The sequence below is a fragment of the Sphaerodactylus townsendi genome, linkage group LG09 (assembly GCF_021028975.2).
Source record: "Sphaerodactylus townsendi isolate TG3544 linkage group LG09, MPM_Stown_v2.3, whole genome shotgun sequence".
In the NCBI taxonomy this organism is placed as follows: Eukaryota; Metazoa; Chordata; class Lepidosauria; order Squamata; family Sphaerodactylidae; genus Sphaerodactylus; species Sphaerodactylus townsendi.
In genome coordinates this window covers 71,950,478-71,970,055 of record NC_059433.1, presented here as the reverse complement: position 1 = coordinate 71,970,055, position 19,578 = coordinate 71,950,478, and the positions used below count along the sequence as shown (strand labels likewise).

The 19,578-nt window shown below is 45.0% G+C and overlaps 1 protein-coding gene across 1 annotated transcript in view; it reads right to left on the bottom strand.

Moving 5' to 3' along the window:
- Nucleotides 1-712: 712 nt before the first annotated feature.
- The window catches only part of LOC125439486 (adenylate cyclase type 8-like), a 128,163-nt gene continuing 109,297 nt past the window's right edge, over nucleotides 713-19,578 (bottom strand). The window contains exons 2-3 of the mRNA XM_048508587.1: nucleotides 1,976-2,125; nucleotides 713-763 (exon numbers count right to left, since the gene is read on the bottom strand). Coding sequence (XP_048364544.1) covers nucleotides 713-763; nucleotides 1,976-2,125 — 201 coding nt within the window. The remainder of the gene's footprint in view (nucleotides 764-1,975; nucleotides 2,126-19,578) is intronic.

Genomic DNA, 19,578 nt, shown 5'->3' with positions numbered 1-19,578 from the left:
TTGAATCCCACCACCATCGGAACCTGTTACTAAAATTTTTGAATCCCACCATTGTTCACAGGGTGTTTGTTGTGAGGGGGGAACGGAAAGGAGATTGTAAGCCCCTTTGAGTCTCCTTACAGGAGAGAGGGGGAGGTATAAATCCAAACTCTTCCTCTTCTTCTCCTCTAGGCCAATAGGGTTGTCAACCTCCAAGCTGACGATGGAGAAGCAAGTGAGCTCCGTAAAACTAATCCGCAGACCCCAAGGTGCTTTTGGACAACGCAGCGAAGATCAGTGCACTAGAATATGCTTTTAAAGGAGAGGCTCTTTGGATGCCAGCTTTCCTTGGCATGATCTAGACATGTGAGCCTGTTCACATGAGCATATGGACTCTCCTCCCATGTTGGTCTGGGGAACATGTAAACATGGCCTTAAGAACGTTCCACTCAGGATGACTTCCAATGTCTCCTCCCCATGATCCTTGTTTTAGCTACGCTTCTCCCTTTTATTTCCATGTCTCTCTTTGTTTCCCTGCACCAGATTTGTTCTGTATTATGTACACATTGTTTTCACATTGGCACGCATCCTATCGCTAAGCGCAGCAAAACTGGAAGCATTCCTCCCAAAGAAATGGCTCTTTCTCTGGCAGAAGAGCCACTTCTATTTGTAGAAAGTTCCCAGCTCTTCCAAATAGGATGGCAGGGTGCATGTTGTCGTGTGCGCAAATCAGTCAGCATTGTGCAACGTACGGGTCAGTTATGAAGGGGAAATGTACAGTTGTCTGCACAAAATGCCAGACAAAAAACGCACAGAGAAACAAAACCTGTGGCAAAATGAATGGTGGTGGAAACTGCTATGTTGCAGCCAATTTATGAAAACTGTAGAGGGTTTTCAAGACACGAGTCATTCAGAGGTGGTTTGCCATTGCCTACCTCTGCATAGAGACCATGGACTTCCTTGGTGGTCTTCCATCCAAGTACTAACCAGGGTTGATCCCGCTTAACTTCCAAGATTGGGCTAGACTGAACCATCCAGGTCAGGATAATATTAATGAATACTTAACTATAATATGAATCATAGAATCATAGAATCATACAGTTGGAAGAGACTCCAAGGGCAGAGGTGGGATCCAGCAGGTTCTCACAGGTTCCCGAGAGTAGGTTACTAATTATTTGTGTGTGCCGAGAGGGGGTTGCTAGATGGTGATTTTGCCACGTGATTTTTGCCCCTCCTCTCAGCAGTAGCGCGCAGAACTTGAAGCTGGTCTGGCGCGGGAGGTGCACCGGCGTGCGTGGCAGCCTGTGCCTGCATGCATTCGTTTCCCACCCAAGGACCGGTGCAGCGGCTGCGTCCTTGCCACAGTCCCACCCAGGAATGCCTCGCCCCTGGAATGCCCCGCCCCTGCCCCCGTCGTGCCCCGCCCAGCCCCACTGGTGCTACGCCACAGTTTGAATCCCACCACCATGGGAGCCTGTTACTAAAATTTTTGGATCACGCCGGTGCGGTAGGGCCATCAAGTCCAACTCCCCTACAATGCAAAAACACTCAATCCAAGCATCCCTGACAGATGGCCATCCAGCCTCTCTTTAAAATCCTCCAAAGAAAGAGACTCCACCACACTCCAGGGCAGTGGGGTGGTGGGACAAGACTGTGAGGAGGACTCCCGATGTTTAGGTGGAGTCACTTTTCCGGGACGCCGGGAACACAGTGGAACTGGTCCTGGTCTCTGGAGCAGCAGAAAACAAAGCTTGCTCCCTCACCAACATGACATCCCCTTCAAATCGCTTAAACATGGCTTTATCATGTCACCTCTTAGCTTCTCTTCACCAAACTAAGCATCCCCAGCTCCCTAGGGTCTCTCCCTGCATTGGGAGCATGGATTCCAGACCTTTCACCATTTTGGTTGTCCGCCTCTGGACCTGTTCCAGCTTGTCAATATCCTTCTTGAATTGTGGTTTGGTATGGAACAAGCTCTTATGACTTGCCACCTTACCTGTCTCTGGTTTTCAGTTTCCAGCCTCAGCCGAGCTTCCACACATCTTCGGGTTTCTAAGAAGGCTTGGCGCTGGGCTCGGTCTGATAGGTAGCTAATGAAGATTCCAGCGGTGTTCATGCACATAAATATCACCGCTTGAGCTGCTATCTGGAAGAAAGAAGGAGAGAGGGGGACACAAATCAAATGCTCAAGTTGCAGAAAAGTTGAGAAGGAAGGATTTCTAGACATTGGTAATATTGAAAAATTAATAGACAGTTGGAAAAATATAAAGATTGAGAAATATACGGAGTTAGAAAGAAAAGTGATATTAAAATTTAATAGAACACCCAAAACAACTAGCATACATGATAAGGGACTTGGTTCTAAATGCAGGAACTGTGGAGACCAAAGAGGCATGTGCAACCATATGTGGATAGAATGTGCAGAAGTAAAAAATGTTTGGACAATTGTATTGTTATATATCAAGAAACTGGTGAAGACAAATATTGATTTAAATAATGACTTAATGTTCATGGGTGTAATGGAAGACAGAAGGGTGGATAAACAATATAGTTATATGTATAAAATAATGATTAACGCAGCACATGCAACAATAGCCTTGGGCTGGAAAGAAAAAGAAAAATGGACACTTCAGAAATGGTTAGGAATATATATCTGGGAACAAGTGACACTTGATATTTTCAATATATTATCCAAAAATAAGGCGATGGCAAGATAAAGCAGAATGAAATTTTGAAGATATGGATAATATACGTGGACTGGATGAAAGAAGCTCGAGTCGATGAGAAAATGCGAGGAGAAGAGGCTACAGAGAATGAACTTACTGCTGTTTATTGTTGACAAAACTATGAAGAAGAAGTAATGGGGGGAGGGAGAAAAAGGGGGGGGAGTATTGTTTGAACAATGTATGAAGAGAGGAAAATACTATAAACTGTAAAAATTCCAAATGACAGAATAACTTTTTTTTAAAAAAAAAGTTGCAGAAAAGGGCCCCATATCAGACTCAGTAACATTCAGACTTAAACAAGATTGGGGGGGGGGAGAATTTACATATATCCTGCTGCTTTGATGGAGTAATCAGACTTCCAAGATCTCCACTTCTACTTGCATCTGACTAAAAGAGTTTCGACTCTTGAAAGTTTACGTCCCCAAAATCTTGTAAGTCTCCTAGGTGTGACTAGACTTGAATTTACCTGTTCTGCCGCAGACTTCTGAAACTATCGTTGTAACGTATGATACTCTAAACCTGTCTGGAGGATGAAAAATGTGGGCATTGAACTCTCGCTTTACCGCAGATGATATTTGCAAAAGCTGAGTCACAGGGCTGGAATGGTTGGAAGCATTATTAGTCATATCTGTCCATCTATATGTATCATATATATATCGCAGAAGGTCTTTTGAAAGAAGCAACAATGCTTCACATTTGCATGTAACAGAAGAACAGGAGAAGAACCGGTATGTTTCAACTGCTGGTTATCATTTTTCTTATTATTATCACTATCAGTCAACATTTCACATGTATATTTGTTCTCCTTAATTTTTTTTTTCCTGATTTTGTTCCTGTGATGACTCCATTTTCCTGGATTTATTTTCAAGCTCTCCTTAGAGCTGGGCATATTTCACCTTTGGAAGTGGGTAGAAGATAACCAGTCATCATTAACAACTACAAAGACGCAAGCAGCTAATCCTTATAGAATCAATACTGATGCTTGTTGCAGCAAAGTGCAGTGTGGCGGAATTAATGCTGCATTGATACCACAAAGTCACTTCCTGCATAACAGTCTGACAGGGACTTTCCCCACTACAGAAGGGAGCTAAGGTCGACTCGGTTCCCTTCAGTGGAGGGCGATTCCAGGCTGTCCCCACAGCAACTGAGTTGGCCACCTGGAACCGAGCTAAATGGGCGGGATCATCTTGGTGCCTGTTTTGCTCCTCGATCGTGATTGGCGCTTGTGTTACGGCGGGAAACGGGAGCGTTCTTTTTTTTTTTTTTACAGTTTTGGTTGACAGTTACACCGCGGCTTTCTGCCATACAACTCTCCCGTTCTGCAGATGCCACAAAAGCGGCTTGTGATTGGTTGAATGGATGAGGTGCCGTTCTGATCCTTCCCCACCTCGAAGCTTCGAAGCGGTATCGTGCACTGGCAGAAAGATGTAGCGGTTCATAACTACAACTGGAGATGTTGCAGTTATGAGGGGGCAGGGGACTGAGACAAAACAATGTTGAGCTTGGTGGCAGTGGGGATTCACTGAGGCGAACCTAGGTAGAAACCAGTACAATTCTGTCAGTGGGGAAAGCCCCTGAGAGTCACCTGCAGTCCCATGGTTTTATCATAGAGTTTCAGGTGAGTCCTAGAGTGTCATGGCAACGTAGTAACAATCACTTCTGGATTCATGCCACAAGTGATGTTGTGATGCTAGCGTGATGCCATTGGTTGGAACACTGTCCGCACCCACTGTTTTTCATGGATTGCTAGCACTGAGCTGGTAATGTTGCTGAGGAATATGGAGCGAAATTCCCGGAAATCAGCATATTGATGGATATTGATACTTGCTAATGAAGTTCTTTCCCCGAACGAGAGATACATCTACTGCCTAAACCGTAGAGAATTCTGCACAATGCTAGGGAACTGTTGTTACAGTATGATATAGAAATACAACAAGTGAAAAATTGTAGGATAAAGTGGATGCAAAACTTGGGGGGAAATATAACTATGGTACAAGGGAAAAGGCTTCGACTAAAGAAACCCAGTTTTGATTCCCCATTCTTCCACATGAGCGGCGGACTCTAATCTGGTGACCCGAATTTGTTTCCCCACTGCTCCATATAAAGCCTGCTGGGTGACCTTGGGCTAGTCACAGTTCTCTCAGAACTCTCTCAGCCCCACCTAGAAGAAGAAGAAGAGAGTTTGGATTTATATCCCCCCTTTTTCTCCTGCAGGAGACTCAAAGGGGCTTACAATCTCCTTGCCCTTCTGCCCTCACAACAAACACCCTGTGAGGTGGGTGGGGCTGAGAGAGTTCAGAAGAGCTGTGACTAGCCCAAGGTCACCCAGCTGGCATGTGTGGGAGTGTACAGGCTAATCTGAATTCCTCAGATAAGCCTCCACAGCTCAGGCGGCAGAGCAGGGAATCAAACCCGGTTCCTCCAGATTAGATACATGAGCTCTTAACCTGCTATGCCACTGCTGCTCCTACCTCATAAGGCATCTCATAAGGCATCTGTTGTGGGGAGAGGAAAGGAAAGAATTTATAAGCCACTTTGAGACTCCTTACGGTTGAGAAAAGAAGGGTATAAATCCAAACTCTTCTTCCTTTCCAGGGAAAACTCCTTTTTTGGTGCCCCTCATATATTCTTAGGAAGTGGGTGTGGCCAGGTAGGGATTTTTCCCAGCATGACTGCTGAATGGCTGTTAAAGATTTGATTGTCTGTGCTGATTTTTAAAAAATTGTTGCTTTGGCACCAGCTGCCCCCACAGCACAAACCTCTGCACTGTGCTGTTGAAGGTAAGCTGTGGCCACCATTTTGTGGCAGTCATTTTGTTACTGCAACCGCCACGCTATGTCAGAATTCCAACTAAGCCTGTGGGCTTAAAAAAATTGGGGACATCTGGCCTAGAAACATGATGGTTGGCTCCAGTGGTGGGATCCAAAAATTTTAATAACAGGTTCCCATGGTGAGGGTGGGGATTCAAACAATGGCGGTAAGCCAATGGGGCTGTGCGGGGAGACATGGCGGGGAGTTATTGGCTGGGCATTCGAGGGGTGGGGCATTCCTGGGCGGGGCTGTGGCAAGGGCATAGCCTTTCATGTTGATCCTTGGGCTGGAAACGAATACACGCAGGCACAGGCTGCCATGCACGCCGGATGCACCTCCTGCTAGACTGCTTCAAGTTCTGTGCTTTACTGCTGAGAGGAGGGGCATAACTAAGGCAAAAATCGCGATGGCAAAATCGCCAATTGGTAACCCCCTCTGGGCACACACAAAAAATTGGTAACCTACTCTCGGAGGTCCTGTTGAGAACCTGCTGGATCCCACCTCTGGTTTGGCTCTCCCAAAATGGGGACCCTTTAAGCTTCCACACATAATCCCCTCCAGTTTCCTTAGGCACTTCTATCCTGATTTCATTCCTACCGGAATTTGCGGCTTCCAGTTACAAAGCCCCTCTGGATGTTTCTATCTCTCCCTCCCGTGTCGCCCAGGTTTTACTCCCCAAATGAGCTCAAACTCTTTAAACAGACATAAAGGACACAAAGATGGAGAATCACAGGAATGATTTTGCTGAAAACAATTGAGGGACCCTTGGAGGATTTAAAAAAAAATACAGTGCACGGTTTTAAAGACTAAAATGGAACAGAGCGAAGAGAAACTTGCCCTCTCAGCACTGAGATTATGCTGTTTTATAGCTTCGGGTTTATGCACTCCCTCATTACGCTTCGAAGCACAATTCATCAACTTGCTTCCGAACAACGTAGCTATTATGGCCCCTTCTACCTCCCCCACAATCTTAAATGGGCAAAATAAACATTAATTCGCTCCTTTCCCCCTAGTGGGGCTGTCTGAGGCATGGAGATGTATAAGATATAAATAGCTCTTTATTACAGTATGTCTGAGACTGGGACATTTATCATGTATTCATGGAACAGGAATGAAGATAAAGTACATTTTAAAGCAGATGGTAGTTGTTCACTCGAGTTGGGTCCAGTATGCTCTCCCAGCTCCTCAACCCGAAAAAGGATTGAGGCCTGTCTTGGGAGAAGGAGAGGCATCTGAAAGGTGGAGACTTGCTGAGAGCCGGGGCTTGCTATTAGCTCTATTGCCCACTCTCTGGAAACAGCTGACAGTCGAAACAACAGGAAAACTGGAAACTGGCTATATCTACAGAGCTTTCAAAGGAGCACAGAAGAAAGTATGGGATAAAGTTCCAATTGCCCCAGACCTACATGCATATAATCTGTCTGAGTTTAAAAGTGAAACAGGGAACATAACCCAACCGCATGAAGCGTAGCTGCAATGGGGACAACTGTGGTAGCTCTCCCCGGTAGCCACCATTGCGAACATGTGGGGGGGGTCATGTTGAGGAATTGGCGGGGAGTTCATGCCCTGGGCACAGCTCCCGCTCCGCTTCGTCACCGCCCCGCTTCCCCACTGCCCCACCAACTTTAAAATCCCCTACACAAATGGGTCTACACATATTTTCCACGCACAGCAGCTTTGGTATGTGCAAACAGAATTCCAGATTTTTGAGGGGATAATTTTGCATGTGCTGAAGCTCTATTTCCATGAAAGTACACATATTAACCCATTCACATCAAACAAGTGACTATTTGCATTGGAAGGAGCTGCTTTCGTTACGCACACCATTGGAATGCCAAAAACACAGCCGCAAAGGACTCAGTTCGAGATACGAATTCTGGAGAAAATCAATTTTGAATCTAGGTTACTGGATGATTCTTAGAATTACTGTGTGGTTTTTTTATGGTGAAGAGCTTTGCATCGTCCACTTTGAATTTGTTTGCCAATGGCTGAATTTAGAAGTGCAACCCTCCCCCTACCCCCTCCACAAGGGGTGCAAATAGAAGGATTTGCTTCAGACAATCAAGCTTGCTCATTCTCTTGGCCAATTGATGTGATTCATGCTATTGCCTTAGGACAAAAGTGGAAGCAAAGCTGTTTGACCCACCTGTGTCATAAGTCGGTCACCTATGTTGAAATGCGTTGGTCTAGTGTGCACGGTGGCACATATATTTGTCTCATTTGGAATGTTCAACACGGTTATGGTGAAAGCAGACAGGAGGGTGAATAGGGAGAGAGAACTCAGACAGGTGTCTCTTCTCATTCATCTGCTAGATGTATACTATCTCTGTTTCCTCCAATTCGAACGAGGCCACTTGGCACACTACCTGTACTGCTTAATAAACCCTGTTCAAAGGAGAGCCGTAATGCTCGCCAGGTTTAATGTTATGCCTTCTGCCTTGTTACATGGCAGATTTAATAAGCAAGAAAAGGCTAAAAGATTGTGCCCATGTAACGATGGCTCAGTTGAATCTCTGGCCCACCAATTACTTCACTGTCTCAGATTCAAGGAAATCAGATCCAAGTATGTGAATCTCACTCCTTTACATTTACCCGATCCCCCTGATTTAATTAGATTACACTACTTGTTGGACAACCCTGATCCTTCTCTCTGTATGACAGTGGCAGACTTTCTCCTGGAAATTACTAAATGCCAGTAGGTTTCCTTCGTCCTAACACGTATATCCTGTATTGTATATGCCAGGGGTAGGGAACCTGTGGCTCTCCAGATGTTCAGGAACTACAATTCCCATCAGCCCCTACCAGCATGGCCAATTGGCCATGCTGACAGAGGCTGATGGGAATTATGGACCTGAACATCTGGAGAGCCGCAGGTTCCCTACCCCTGATCTATCTAGCTGGGTGTGGCAGTTCTACAGCTACGCTAACATAGATCTGTAAGCGTGTAATGTGAAGTTTGGATTTTTTTTTCCTATGTGCGTCACTTTACATTTTGCTACGAGTTGAACTGCATTTGCCATTTCTTAGCCCACTCACCTGTTTTATCAAGGTCAGCTTGGAGCTCTTAGCAATTCTTTGTAGTTCTCTCCACCACCCTACATAATTTGGTATCCATCTGCAAGCTTAGCCTGCACGCTACCCACCTCTACTTCCAGGTGAACCACCAGAAGGGCCTCATGAAGTTGATCTCAGACATGGAGCGAAGTCAGTGTGGGAGAAGGTGATCCTTTCGATACCTTGAATTTAAAGACATTTAGGGCTTTGTGAAGTCAAAGATAACACCTTGTATTGGACTCAATGAGTGAATTGACAGCTTCGGTGCCATTCTTCTAAGACTACAACGCGATGTGAGATTCAGTCAGCAGGACCTGTTAATACATCTTGCTGCCACATCTGCCTTCTAAAGGCACAGGTGTCAGCTTGCAACCCTCCAGATGTTATGGACTACAGTTCCCATCATCCCCTGCCATCATCATGCTGGCGGGGATGATGAAACACTCAATCCTGCTTATCAGAGAACCTAAAGACACCTATATCTAAAGCTACCATTTTCTCAAGAGGAACTGCTCTCCGTCACTTGGAGATGGGTTGAACTCCCAGGAGATTTCCTGCTATTACCACCAGGTTGGCGATTAACCGCATTGGTTGACTTTGAAGAGATTCATGAGGATACTTCCTTGGAGAGAGCGGGGAAAAGAGACCTTAACAAGATGCTAAATTTTGTGCCCGTTGTCCCATTCATTCCTATGTTCTTCACAACACTGTAGAGTTCAACCCCTCCCCCCCCTAAGCTTTTTTTATTTATTTTATTCAACTTACAGGCCCGTCCTTCCCCATGCAGCGGTGATGGCGAACCTTTTCACAAGACCAAGTGCCCAAGTTGCAAACGCAGGCCCCAATTATTTATTACCCAGAAGTGCCAGCCCGGCAATTTAACCTGAATGCTGAGGGGTTTTAGTTTAGAAAAAAAAAACGGTTGGCTCCCTCTTCCTCTGCCCCACTTCCAGCTCAAAGCAGGGGTCAGCCTACTCTAGCCTCCAGCAAGTCCCGTGCGCGCCGCTCTGTGCCTCTCTAGCATCTCTGCCTCCTCTGCGCTCGCGCCCCCCCCCCCCGGCAGCAGCCACGCAGAGCTTTACAGGCACCAGGCCCACTGGCCAATGATCCTCCCTGCTCCGCAGCGGTCTGCGCACTGCGTAATGCTCAAGTGGCCCAGGCCAGCCTAGATGTGTGTCTATTATTATTGTGTGTGGGGGGGTGATTTTCAACCCCCGCATGGCCGAACTCTGTGATGCGGCGTGCCCACAGAGAAAGCTCCTGAGTGCCACCTCTGGCACCTGTGCCATAGGTTCGCCATGGTACCATACTGCGTTCAAAGCAGCTTCCACAACAATCAATTAAAACAATAAGACCATTAGTTCAAAGCTTATTTCCATCTACTTCTTGGTGCCATTATTGGCCTTCTGAAGGAGAATAATCCCTCGAAGTAAAATCCAGCTGCAAAGAGTGCATTGAAAGTGGATTGAGAATTGCATTATTCGTGTAATGTGCGAAGATTGCCCCAAAAGTGTCCTTCTTTTGGCTTCAGCTCTTGAGATGCGCCTTCATCATTTTTTGCGGTCTGGTTTACCGAGCCGAGATGAATAGCCACAACCCCGAGCTTCTGCTATAGCATCAGCATGTCGAATTGTCTCAGCGAGAGGGCAGAATGGATAACTTGGCAACAAGATTTTTAGAAATGCAATCCATCACTTCTCTTCCGGCTCCAGGAAAGAAGCGAGTATTAATGAAGTTTTCGAGCTCAGCATCTTTTGGGGGATAGATATTTGAGAAACCTATTCTACTGGCTCCCTTTCCTGTTTATTTTATTCCAGCTTGCTTTCAGTTTGCATGGTTTAATTGTATTGGTTTTGTATGGGGGGGGAGGCGAAGTTTAAGTGTCGAAGGGGATGTACTGTTGAAAGCTTTTGTGTCTGGAATCAATTGGCTGTTGTGGGTTTTCCAGTGAGATGGCCATGGGCTGGTACTTTTCTCCTAACAGTGATAATGAGTATTGTGATTGTGAATGTTATTACCAAATGCAATGACAAAATGTGACTGTAAAAGCACTGCTTTATCAAGCCAGTGTCATGTGTAGTGGTTAAAGAGCAGGTGGATTCTAATCCTGGAGAACCAGGTTTGATTCCACACTCCCTCCCACCACAGTTAGCGGAGGCTTATCTGAGTGAACCAGATGTTGTTTCTGCACTCCTACATTCCTGCTGGGGTGACTTTGGGCTAGTCACAGTTCTTGGGAGACTCTCTCAGCCCTACCTACCTCACCAGGTGTCTGTTGTGGGGAGAGGAAGGGAAGGGAGTTTGTAAAAGCCACCTTGAGATCTCCTTACAGGAGAGAAAGGCGGGGGGTATAAATCCAAACTCCTCCTCCTCCTCCTCCTTCTCAATTAACTCCACCCAGGAAACAATGCAAATGTGCCTCACCCCCTTGTGAGGGTTAACAAAGGCAGTACACTAGCAGCCAGAAAAGGGGACAGAAGGAAAAAAATCTAGACCCAACCACAGAAGAAAACAAGCTAAGGAACCCAAGAGAGAGAAGTCTATGAAATCTAATAGATATCTGCTAAGAAATATATTAAATATACATTTTATTGCACTGTTGTCTTAACTTATCAATAGCAATCTAAACATAAAAATTAGATTGCTTAACTTGTAAAAAACATATAAAACATAAAAAATCTAAACATAAAGAAATTAGAGTAAACAAGCTACACATTCCACCCAGTTCTCTCTCCCACACACACACGTGCATAGGAACCCGAGAAGCCAAGTAGGGATAACCCATTTCCATACACACATCTTTTTTTAGGGGCATGCATTTCAGTCCGAGACTGTGAAGGTATTGTGTACCCTCCCCTCCCTTGCAAAGAAGCATTGTTCAATGACACATGTTTGAACTGTTAAGCTTTCCCTTTTCTTTCTTTTCCACTTCACCAGACTGAAGCCACAGCAACAGGCGGTGGCAGACACTGCCTTAAGTAGATTATAAAATAACAGCCAGCCTGGTATTCCTTATTGATCTCCCATCCAAAAGCTAACTGGGGCTGATCCTGCCACTAACTATCATGTAAGGTCTGCCCAAAATTGGGCTAGCCTGACCCATCGATGTTCTACCTACCAACTCATACAGGGCCGAAAACATGGAGGGGACTGAAGAGCAGACGCACTTTTACACACTACTGGGGGGGGTTGAGGGGACTAATATTAAAGCCCAGACTGCCAAACCCACTGTGTGGTAAGATGACCTATTTGTGATGCTTCAGTAATAAAGTAGACTTTTCTTTCCTCACCCACAATAGTGTTTCTATGTGGAGAAGGTGGAAGGAGGAACTCTCTATTCGAGGGTGACCTATGGGCTAGACTTTTTCTCTCTCTCCACTGAAAGTATCCTCACTAAGAGTGGGTAATGAGGATAAAACATACCCTTAGTATGATATTGGAAGGAAGGGTGGTATCAAAACACCTGAAATCCGGTATTCACAGTGCTGATAGCAGTGCTGCTGGGAATATCTGACTGGTTTGACATTAATAGAAGTCCATTACTAATCCATATCAAAGAAGAACTACAGCACAAGGATCTCTCTCTCGAATCCATGAAGGCTGATTTGGCACTTGAAACAATGAGATTAGAGTTCTAAGCATTAGATGGGAATCAATCTAAGGGAAGGTATTTCTCTGAAGTTATCCTTGCCAAAAAAGTATCAACAGTCATATATATAACTTAATTTTTTTTTGTCCTTTGAATTCACGAATGTTTTACCTCTTGGCACTCTTACTGGCGTTGCTCTTCTTGTTGGCATTTCTCACAAAAGTGGTGGGGTGACAGGTGGATATTTATTGAGCTACTGACATCTGGAAGTCCAAACCATCAAGCCTTTCTTCACTTTCTTAGAATGCTGCCATCATGAAACCTGCTTAGCTTATAAGAAATCTATACTGTAAATGGAAGAGGAAAGTAATATTCCAAGACCCGCTACATAGGGAGCATCATTAGAACATGGTGTTCCGGGTTCAAGTCTATCGAGTGGGCTTGCATATATTGAGATAAAGACATTAACAGGGAGGATTCAAATTTCTATGAATACATTAGACGCACTTAATTGTATGGGGGGTTCGAAGAGGACAATCAATGGCACTGATATCGCTTGGTCTGTTTGCTTCATGCCAATCAGCTGGGAGAATGTCTGCAGAACTGCTTTGCATTGGGTTGTCACAAAAATATCTGTTCTTATCCTCTTTGTCCAGAATGCCCAAAGCATTTTCCATCCAACAAATACATCTCCATCCCCTCATGGTTCCAATACAATGGAACATCTTTCACTGAATTGGGGGGGGCGGACATCGACTTGTGCTGCCGCAGTCAGATTTCTTCTTCTCCTACTAAGAATCCGGGCATGCTTTCCAAGAAGTCATGGGGCCTATTCCATTACAGGAATTGTCTAAAGATGCACGTTTTGACAATTTGAAGGAAATCGAGTTTGGCGTGTGGAGAGGGAAGCAGACTTTAGGAAAGCTAGCTCCAATTTCCTTTCTGGCACTTATCTGTATTATGTTCGCTTTGTTCTTGCAAATAGAGAGCCTCATTGCTGAAAAGCTGTTCCACTCTTTTGGATGTAGGAACATCATTGCCTTAGAATTAAAGATCTTGGGGGACTGCTACTACTGTGTTTCCTGGTCTCCGGAGATTACCACGCATCAAGATCAAGCTCGCACTGTTGTGTTTGAAATGGGACTCAGCATGATCAAAGGAAACAATCAGGTAATTCGTTTTCTGTCTCTTTTTCATTTTGCTGTGGCTGCGTCATGCTGTGTGCTCCGGTTTGGGGGGGGGGGCAGTTTCAGTGCCTTATGGCTCAATAGTGAATATCTCCAGCTCCTTCCCTTGCTGCTTTGTGAACTCCTTGGATTGCAGAGTCACTGCAAGCAGTCAGTACCATGATTTCTAAAGCAATGAGGCTCCAGGCCTTGAGCCAGATCTCAAAATTACAGTTGGTGTACAAGAAGACTTTGGCCTATTATGCACTTTTACAGTCTGCCCCGCAATAAACAGATATTGCCTTTGGAGTCCAGTTTCCCCCCTATGGACAACTTTCCTCCCTCCCAAACTCACCATGCTGCAAGATCCAATAGCCCGTGGTTTCGAGAGTGGCCCAAACTACAGAATTTTTCCCTGCCCATGCAAGAAAGTGGAAGGAGACAGCTTGGCCGCTTGGCTTGCGTTGCTCCTTTCCTGCTCTTCTCCATCTTATCCCACCACCAGGGCAAGCTGTTTCTGCCCACTCCTGGGCACACATTTACAGGGAAGCCATGGATCACCCCTTTTTATAATTTTCACACTGATAGAACATTAAAATGGCCAGAAAATTTAGGAACAAGGGTTCTTTGTCCTTGTATTGCTCCAGGAGCAACAGCCACAAGAAGGCCCTTGCTTTCCACATCCTGCACGTGAGCTCCCAAAGGCACCTGGTGGAGCCACTTTCTGCTAGGTAGCAGAGAGCTGAGACTAGATGGACTCTGCTGTGATCCAGCAGGCTTTCGTTCTTATGTTCTTATGTTCTTAATAGCTTCAGTTCTTAAGATTTCCTCCTGAGAGCTAGAACAGTGAAGTGACCAGAGTGTGCTGAATAGGATCTGGGAGACCCAGGTTTGGATCCCCACCCAGCCAAATGGATACTTGGGTTGCCAACCTCCATTTTGGGGCCTGGAGGGTCTCCTGCTATTACAACTGATCTGCAGGTGAGAGAGATCAGTTCGAGGAGGAAAATGGCTGCGCTTTGAGGGTGTGGACCCTGCTGGGAAGGCCCCTCCTCTATCAAAGCCCCACCCTTCCCCAGCTACATTCCCAGCATCTCCAGGTTCTTCCCAAACCCTAATTGATCTACTCATCAGGTGACGCTTGGATCAGGCACACTCTCTCAGCATAATCAACATCACAGAGGTGTTGCGTGGACAACATGGAGGGAGAGGCAAAGCGATTACATAAGAACATCACAACAAGCCAGCTGGACCAGACCAGAGTCCATCCCTAGTCCAGGCATTCTGCTACTCGCAGTGGCCCACCAGGGGCCTTTGGGAGCTCACATGCAGGAGGTGAAAGCAATGGCCTTCTGCTACTGCGGCTCCTGAGCACCTGAAAGGACTGTTAAGGCATTTGCAATCTCAGATCAAAGGAGGGGGCCATGAGGTTGAGGTAGCCATAGATCGACTTCTCCTCCCATAAAAATCTGTCCAGAAGCCCTTTTTAAAGCTATCCAGGTTAGTGGCCATCACCACCTCCTGTGGCAGCACTATTCCAAACACCAATCACCGTTAGCGTTGAAGGAGTGTTTCCTTTTATTAGTCCTAATTCTTCCCCAAGCATTTTCAATGAATGCCCCTGGGTTTCTAGTTATTGTGAGAAAGAGAGAAAAATGTCTCTCTGTCAACTAGCATTTTCTACCCATGCATAATTTTATGAGAGCGTCAATCATATCCCCCCTCAGGCGTCTCACTCTCCAAGCTAAGAGGGAGTCCCAAAGCGCTGCAGCCTCTCCTCATAAAGGAAGGTGCTCCAATCCTTCAATCATCCTCGTTGCCCTTCTCTGCACTTTTTTCTATCTCTTCGATTTATCCTTTTTTTGAGATGTGGCAACCAGAACAACAGGGCAACAATAGCGATACAAAATCAAGCTTTGGGTCCCTACATTGTTGGAAAAAAGATGAGGTATAAAAAAGTAAATAATAAATATATTGATTTGCAGGTGTCTTAATTCCCCTTCATCTGCAAGGTCACATCCTTTGGGCTCAAGTTTCTTGGTCTTATTAAACTGCTAGCCAAATGTTTGGAATGAGATTGGACAACTTTGACTTGCCTCCTTGGATATGATAACATATCACGTCTGACCATGGGTAAAATTTCAAAAACAAAACCATTCCCAATATGTTACCACCTCTCTCATACTCAGCAGGAGGACATTAAGACCTGACTGGCAACAGGCTGTATTGAGTAATTTCCAGCATAGTAACAGCTGCAGAATAATAACATACCAAAGGAATGCATCCCTATCCCTCCTTGCATTTTCCTATCTTTTACCACACAGGAAAGGATATAGATCAAGTGAAGGACTTGTTTGCAGTCCCCATCACTTTAATTAAATGTTGTTGATCTTTGTTTTCATTTTTCTGAACTTTCCTCCCTAAATGTCCTACACACTGTGAGACAACATCATCACAAATCCAAAGGATACATGGAAGATGCTTAACTGCTTCTGTATAAGAAGAGGGCTTAGCAGAAGATCATAGGGAACTAAGAGTTACCAAGGCAGTAATGTCTAGTAGCTTAATTGGTGCTTGGGGACTGTGGAGGCAGGGACATGGGATCTTGAGGAGGCTAGACTGATGCTTGGGTTTTATCTCTCTTGTCACAGGGAGGTGGCTGGGCTGGCTCCCCTCTTCCCCAACCAGTTGGGCAGCCTCGTGGCAGGCTTCGTGGCCTTAGTATAAGCCCGAGGGGGCATTTTTCAACCTGGAAAATGGGCTGAAAAGCTTCGGCTTATGCACGAGTATAAAAAGCAGTGAGTATGTTAATTACAATGTAATATAAACATGTATTTTATCCATTAACAGTTCATTTGTAATCAATTTAATTTATTCTGCCATTTAAAAAATGTAGTTTGTTATCTAGGTATATATAAAGAAAAATAGTATATATATATATACCATATATATAAGGTGGCATCATTTTTGTACTTTTGCCTGTTACTGTAGAGACCTGAGTTCAAACCCATACTCTCAGCCACAAAGAAGTCACAGGGCATGAAATGCTACCCTAAAAGAATCAGCATAAACATGAAACAGCAACACTCTGTTCTGCAGAAGGATGATAGTAGGGTTGTATATTCACTCCACCCACAGAAGGAGACAAAACACAGGGCTGGATCTTCTTTTGTTGTGGCATGCTCCGCCTGGGTCCTAGCCCTGCTTTATCCATTTATGGAAATTTGAAAGTAAAAAGAAATATATTTTGGCATAAAATACTTGGTATCAAAAGTACCATGTGTTCAATAATGCACAAAATAATTAGCACTTGACAAAGACAGTGTGTAAAATGAATGATAATTCTCATATTTGGTTGGGACTACATTCTAGCACGTGGAAGCATACAATTTCCACCGACCGCTGCACCTCAACTGACCCGAACTAATATCTTTATGTGAAACTAGGTATAGAAAGAATCAATACAATGTAACAAAAGAAATGGTGTAGAGGGGGATTCAGCATCATTTTTAAAGTCATCCTGAAATCATACTCCTTAGATGTTGTCCTTAGTAGTTTTTTTTTTAAGATGTGTTGGGTTTCTTTTTTCAGATCGTTAGATCCCAAAGACAAAACCACGATGTTGACATGAGGATTGGAATACACTCAGGGTCTGTACTGTGGCGGGTGTGTTGAGCCCTCGCGAAATGGCAGTTTGATGTCTGGTCGTGGGGCCGTGGATATCAGCGAACAAGCTTGAATCAGGCGGAATACCTGGAGTAAAGTCTGGGTGATTCCTCACACGAGTAAAATAAGGTTTGACCCAGTTCCCTGAGAAGGAGGTACTGACCTGGAAGTCGAAAGCCATTGTTATTCCCCACTGCAACCAGCTTGATCCAGTCAGCTTCGGAGGGTGGAATCATCCTGTGCGCCTCTTAAAGCCCGCTCCACGTTCCGATTGGCTACTGTTCCTCACGACCATGTTCCGCCTATCCCCACACACCTGCGTTACAAAAAAAACTGCCACAGGAATAGAGGCCCGAAGGTGGCGTTTTTTTGATTGGCCAGCTGTATGCCATGCCCAAAACACTCAGTTTAGTCGATTGGCTGAATGGGGGGGACTCCTGGCACCAGAGATTGTTCGCACTTTACTGGAATTGAGCTGAGTTCGAGCGTGGTTCCCTGAAAAAGTAGTAGTTCCCAACTGGAGTCGGAGAATTTGACCATTACCGCGAGGACGAAGCTGGTACAAAACCACACGCGTCGATCCCAGTGTGGTTGTGCAAAACACTTAAGGTCGAGCGCCTTTCGAACTTAGGTTGATACTTGCATAGAGTGAGTGCAAGTCGTGTGAACCCACAGCATCATAACCTAGAGATGGTTTGAAGTGGGAATGTAATGTGAATCAATGTGTTAGACCCGAGGGCGGGGAGATTGTTTGTGCATTCTTTGCTTATGCCCTGATATAGAGTATTGTTAAAATTGACCAGAGTGTCTGATTTTCTGTTCAGGAGGAAATCCAGGTCTTTATTTCTGGCATTCTAAGCAGCGCACCTGTCTTTTAACAAAGCTCATCTGCAGGGCATTGATCTGCAGATGTCAAAAAAACAAGGCATTATCTGTGCATGTGGTTCTAACAATCAGTACATCTAAAGAAACAACGCTACTTGTTGTTTCGATAGTTCCTATTTTACCTAAACACTCAGAGTGTATGTATTTGAGACTGTTTTCATGTTACCATTAGCAGCGGGTCCTCTGTGGCACATTCTGGGCTGTTAGGAGTACACAGCTGAGCTGAGATTTGACCTACAGACACTGAATTCAGACACCTGTTTGCTTATTTTATGGTTTGGGCTGAATGGCGTTAACCACAGTACTATAGCATAAAGAGTTCTGCAAAAAAAGCTCTTCTCTGTCAAGCCAATTCTTCTCTGTAAAGAGTTGCCAGATAGCTTGATAACCAGTGAGGTGAAGACTGTGAGCAGAGATACTGCAGGCCCAAGACACTAATAACTGCAGCCACGTCACTTATGGGGAAAAGTGACATAGGTAGCTAAAACTACCAGAAACTTCCTATGGTTTTACCACTAGGGTTTTTACTGATTCCTAGAACCACCCTATGTCACTTCCATGTATTTTAACTAGAAGTGATGTGACACCACAGCCAACATGGAGGATATTTTTCTCCCTGCTCCACTGTTTTTCTCCTTGCTCCGCTCAGAGCACCTGAATGTGAGGCAGTCCCTATATCAGTGGTGGCGAACCTTTGGCACTAAATGTTATGGACTACAATTCCCCATCAGCCCCTGTCTGCATGACCAATTGGCAATGCTGCCAAGGGCTGATGGGAATGCTCAGTCCATAACTATCATTATGCCAAAGTGTTCGCTCCACTACTATATGGTTTACCATAGACTTTCCTAGTGATTCCTAGAGCCACCTTAGCAGAGCAGCAGTAGGTATAGAGGGGCTATACTAGGAGCTTAGCAGCCCTACTTCTCTGGCGACCAGAGGTTGCTTAGGAGAGAGAGCAGAGTGACAAAAAATGGAGTCACATGACTCACATGTAAAATCACTTCTGGACAAAGTTTACCTGGGAGAGAGACCAGCATGTGATGTGGCGCTCTAGGACTTCCACCCATCTCTGTGGTTTTACCACCCTCAAATAGACATATTTCCTGTTCCTTTACAAGTTTGCCAGATTTTTTTGGATGAACTGTTTCAGCTTTATTATCTGTGTCAACCTGATAATACAACACTTGAGGAAGCATCCCCTGCGGGCAACATTTGCATCCATACTGACACTTCAGAGTTGTTAATGTGTGCTTCCAGTGACCTTTGCATTCCTTGTTCTATAGGCATCTCAGCCTGGCTGTTTCTGCCCATCCGAAGTGGCTTTCTGACCTGCAGGGTGCAGATGCTATTCTACCCTGACTTACAGCTTGTTTTTTCAACTTTGTCATGAAGCCCAACTCATGTCTGTGAAGCGTGTAGAGATAATTGCTTTGTCTCACTGGCAAAGAGAGAGTAGCTGTAAGGGAGGGATGGGGGGAACAGTTAACTAAACTCCCTGTCTACCAGCCCTGAACAGCTTTCTTCCAGGCCTGAAAGGAGATAGCTTGTGAACCCCCCCTAAGGCAGGGGTGTCCAACATGCAGCCCAGACACCAGATTTGGCCTTGAGGGAAGATTATCCTATCTATCTATCTATCTATCTATCTATCATATCTATCTATCTATCTATCCTATCTATCTATCTATCTATCTATCTATCT